Genomic DNA, 4,436 nt, shown 5'->3' with positions numbered 1-4,436 from the left:
TCTACAACTTTATCTTCAACCATATGTTTAAAGTTTTAATTTTTTGGGAACTATAAGCAGAATGAGATCAACATCACCAATAATAGATACATAGGGTTAACGGGCACTGTAAGCAGCTTGTTAAGCAATTGTTTTGTGTCAAATATTTTTGTTTTATGTCAGATTTTTGACCAATTTTATATGATGCGAGACCAATAAAACTAATTTTTTGAATTTTATTTATTACTTTAGTATTATTTTCATTTCTCCCATCAATTCATACAAATTTTTTTTTTCATTTACACCTCACAATAACTTACTTTTAGCGAGCACCTTACACTTCGTGTTGCCAGTTAACATTACTCATAAAAGTAACGAAGATATTACCGCTAGCTCCAGAGTTCAGAGTTCAGACATCTGAGTGAACACGGCTTTTGATTTTTTGATACATGGACACAAAAAAGTGGGCCTAACAATATAATAATAATGCGCACTACTTTTGATTCTTTTTCCCTTTTTAGGATTCTTCATAAAGACCAAGCACCTTTTCTTTTTAATATGCATACGGACACCGCAATTAATTTAACCTATAATTTCTTGCTATATATATGACACAATTTCGGACACCACCTTCATCCAAAGAGAGTAGGTGAGTGAGTAGGAATCAAGATATTTGTTAATTGTTAATCTTTTGTTTTCTTGCTTCAGTATTCAGAGTCTAGAAAATGGCAGAAAATGGTCACACTGCAGACCTTGAGAAACAAATGTTACTTCTCCAAGACCATGAGGAGAAGCATTTCATGTCTAGTGAGATGGTCCGTGACATAATTCTTGGTGTTTCGGATGGTCTCACTGTCCCTTTTGCACTTGCTGCTGGCTTGTCTGGTGCTGAAGTTTCATCATCCATAATCCTCATTGCTGGAATAGCTGAAGTTGCTGCTGGGGCTATTTCCATGGGACTCGGCGGGTATATTTAATAATACTTCAGTTCACGGAGACATTTAAAGTTTAAATTTTAACTATCGAGTTATAATAATAATTAAAAAAAGTATTTATAGATAATACAGTACAATAAGTTGAAAATGATGAACCTTTACTGTGTGTATATGCTAGCTGCTCATTTATGTGAGTTGAATGCATGCAGGTATCTTGCAGCAAAGAGTGAAGCTGATCACTACGCCAGGGAGCTAAAGAGAGAACAAGAAGAGATCATTGCTGTCCCTGATATAGGTTTGGTCCTTTGCAATTGTCTTTCTTCTAAACCATTAACCATCATATATATGATCCTAACTTTATTAAAAACTCATTCCCATTCTCTTTTTTATTATATTTTATTTTGTTTAATAATAATAAGTGGTCTCATCTTCAAAAGCCGTGGTGTTATTATTATACTAGTCATTAACAAACTCCCATTTTATATTAAACATTTGTTTAGAACTATTTAATACTAAAAGAAAGAACAACTAGCTAAAGGTTTTCTATATGAATTATATGTTGGACGGTAAATGAACCAAGCTATTCATAAACAGCTCGGGCTTGACTCGATAAAAAACTCGTTCATGTTTGTTTGTTTATAAACAAGCTAAGTTTAAACTTTAGTTTTAGGTTTGTTTAATAAACGAGTCAAGCTCGAGTAAAAAATATTGTTCATGAACAAGCTCGTAAACACCAAGGCTCGATACAAAAGAAACAAAACAAATTAAGCGTAGACTTATTTATGAGTTTAGTAATAAAATTTATATGAGCTTGATAAGTAAACTTATATCTTTCTAAAACTTTAATTAATTATAAGTTGAGGCCACTCATCCAATCCAAATAGGCTAGATAATAAACTTGATATAGGTTTGATAATATACTTATGTTGGATCTCAAGCTCAAAAGCATAATATTGATCTTGAGTTTGGGCTTGATATTATGATTGAGCTTGGCTTGACTAATGAATCAAGTCAAACCAAGCAGAGCTCAAGTTTTAATTTTTTAAAACGAGCTCAAGTTTGAACATTATTTGTAGGCTTGTATCAAGATCAAATCAAATTTGAATATTCTATTTTTGCTATCGAGCTGAGTTTAAACATTCATTACTTGATAAAACTCGACTCATTTACTGCCCTAATTATATAACTATTAAACATTGAGTGCGGAGGCGGGACAGTTATTGCTTAAATTGGAGAAAGAAAATGACATTATTATTGGAAATGACATAATGGAGAGACCAAATAGGCCATCCCTCGTACCAAAAACCAACATAGATAATGAGAAAATTGGGTTAGCACATATTTTATTATTGACACAAGGCGGTGGCACTTGAAGGCCAGGGTGGTCACAGGACCACCCTGACCTGAAAAAAAAAAATATATATATATATATATTTTATAATAATTTAAAATTTTATATTTGTCCATCCTTCTACAAATATTTGAGAATATCCTTAGTTTTTCTTTATACTAATAAAATTAAACTTTGCTCTATAATTTGTTCTACTTAACAATATATCGAGACTTTCAAGCAAAAAGAAGCCCAAAAAATTTTTTGAACTAAAATCTAAAAAAAAAAATAATAATAATATAGCAAGTCCAAATGTCCAATAGATTAAAAAAAAAAACCAAAATCAATCTCTTTTATTATATAGTACGTATAATTTATACTTTTTGAGTAATATTCTAATTTTTTTTTTGAAACCACCACTAATAGTATATAATTTTCACTCAATGAAAAAAAAGAAAAGAAAAAAAGCCACGAGATTGGACATCACCATCATCATTAGCTCCAATATTTTATCTCCAGAATCTACCCCACAATGGATCCATTGACTATTTAATCCCTATCAATCATGTGTTCTTTCTTTGCTATTAGAATTTCTTTTACTATTAGAAAAAAGCATTTTAGGAAAAGAGGTTAAGAGACAATATTTAACTTTTTTGGTTCTTCTTTGACTTATTTAGATCTTAGAAGAACAGTTTAGAGAATTCTACGCTTAAATAATTTGTGAGCTTTAAGAACACGTGTTTTCGCATGCCATCAACACCATGATTACCTTTTTTTTTTTTGTTCATGCCGACAGTCACCTTTTTTTTTAGTAATAATAATAATAATAATTGTATCTAAACTTATTAATGGCCTATTACATATAGACAAAATTAATCTCAAGTTTATCTTATTATTATCATATAGATTTTAATGATGTTCATGCCCACTATTAGAACCTCTGTGACAACTTCCCCAATATTCCAACTATAGAATTAATGATGACTATTATCATAAACTTAACAATATATATAAAAGATTACTACTATTAGCATAAGCTCACCAGTTAATGATACATTATAATCCATTAACCATTGAATTTTTTTTTTTCCTCTCTCTAGTCTGACAAATTTTCATGTGTGATGGGATCATAAAATTTAAATGCAGAGGCCGCAGAGTGTGCAGAAATATTAGCACAGTTTGGGGCCGAGCCACATGAATATGAACCTGTTGTCAATGCTTTAAGAAGGAACCCTAAAGCTTGGGTTGATTTTATGATGAAGTAAGTTCAAAACCAATTACTTTTATGATTAATTTTTTACTTCCCAAATGGCCTAACAAAATCTTATCATGGATTCAGGTTTGAGCTGGGATTAGAGAAACCAGATCCAATGAGAGCACTACAGAGTGCCATAACAATAGCTTTTTCATATGTAGTGGGTGGACTGGTGCCTTTGTTGCCGTACATGCTCATTCCTGTTGCTAGAAAGGCTCTCATTGCATCTGTTGTTGTAACTTTATTGGCGTTGCTAATTTTTGGTTTAGCCAAAGGTTATTTTACTGGGAATCAACCTTTCAAGAGCGCTTTCCAAACTGTCCTCATTGGAGCCATTGCATCGGCAGCTGCCTTTTCAATTGCCAAGCTTTTCCAGCATGTGTAGCTAGCGCACTATGATAATTTAACCACCAAGTTTCCTTTCCCTTCTTCTTTTGTTTCTCTACGTACCTCTCTTTGGTTTTTCTGATTGGACTTGGTTTGTATGCCCCTTATGATTAGGCACTTGGGCAAATTTATCCAACCTTTTCGGATCTGGTTTGTACATTATAAGTGCTGGTATTGTATGACAGCTTCACGGATTTTTGCTAGTAATATTCCAAAAATAGGTTTGCATCCAATGTTTTCTTAATTTTATTATGCATGTTTCTGGTCCAAAATTCGGAAAAAAAAAAAAAAAAAAAATTCATGATGGGCATTAGTACATGCTAGTTAGTTCGATATATAAATTTGGAAAATTATTGTTTCACACTTACTAATGTACACCCCAAGTGCACCATGTCCATACTTTCACACTTTAACGTCTATGTTTTTTTAGAATGTTCCCACTACAGATGATGATAGAATGTATGCGAATAATGTACAAAGAGAGTGAGATAATCAAAACCCATATATCTAATATGGAAATTTATTATGCTATCTTTTTATCATGATTGAA

General features: G+C 31.9%; 1 protein-coding gene across 1 annotated transcript; it reads left to right on the top strand.

Moving 5' to 3' along the window:
• The first annotated feature begins 601 nt into the window (after window positions 1-601).
• On the top strand, window positions 602-4,119 carry LOC126717757 (vacuolar iron transporter 1-like). Its single transcript, XM_050419605.1, has 4 exons — window positions 602-946; window positions 1,124-1,209; window positions 3,391-3,505; window positions 3,584-4,119. Exons 1-4 carry the CDS (start codon window positions 705-707, stop codon window positions 3,882-3,884), a joined length of 744 nt encoding a protein of 247 aa, XP_050275562.1. The 5' UTR covers window positions 602-704; the 3' UTR covers window positions 3,885-4,119.
• Window positions 4,120-4,436: the final 317 nt, after the last annotated feature.

This window comes from Quercus robur, chromosome 3 (assembly GCF_932294415.1).
Source record: "Quercus robur chromosome 3, dhQueRobu3.1, whole genome shotgun sequence".
Lineage (NCBI taxonomy): Eukaryota > Viridiplantae > Streptophyta > Magnoliopsida > Fagales > Fagaceae > Quercus > Quercus robur.
This window is presented reverse-complemented; position numbering and strand designations above follow the sequence as displayed.

Excerpts from the sequence above, each read along its gene's own strand:
- LOC126717757 (XM_050419605.1), top strand. The coding sequence starts at position 705 with ATGGCAGAAAATGGTCACACTGCAGACCTTGAGAAACAAATGTTACTT. Across the intron at positions 947-1,123 it reads ATTTCCATGGGACTCGGCGG|GTATCTTGCAGCAAAGAGTG; the intron begins GTATATTTAATA and ends GAATGCATGCAG. Across the intron at positions 1,210-3,390 it reads CATTGCTGTCCCTGATATAG|AGGCCGCAGAGTGTGCAGAA; the intron begins GTTTGGTCCTTT and ends ATTTAAATGCAG.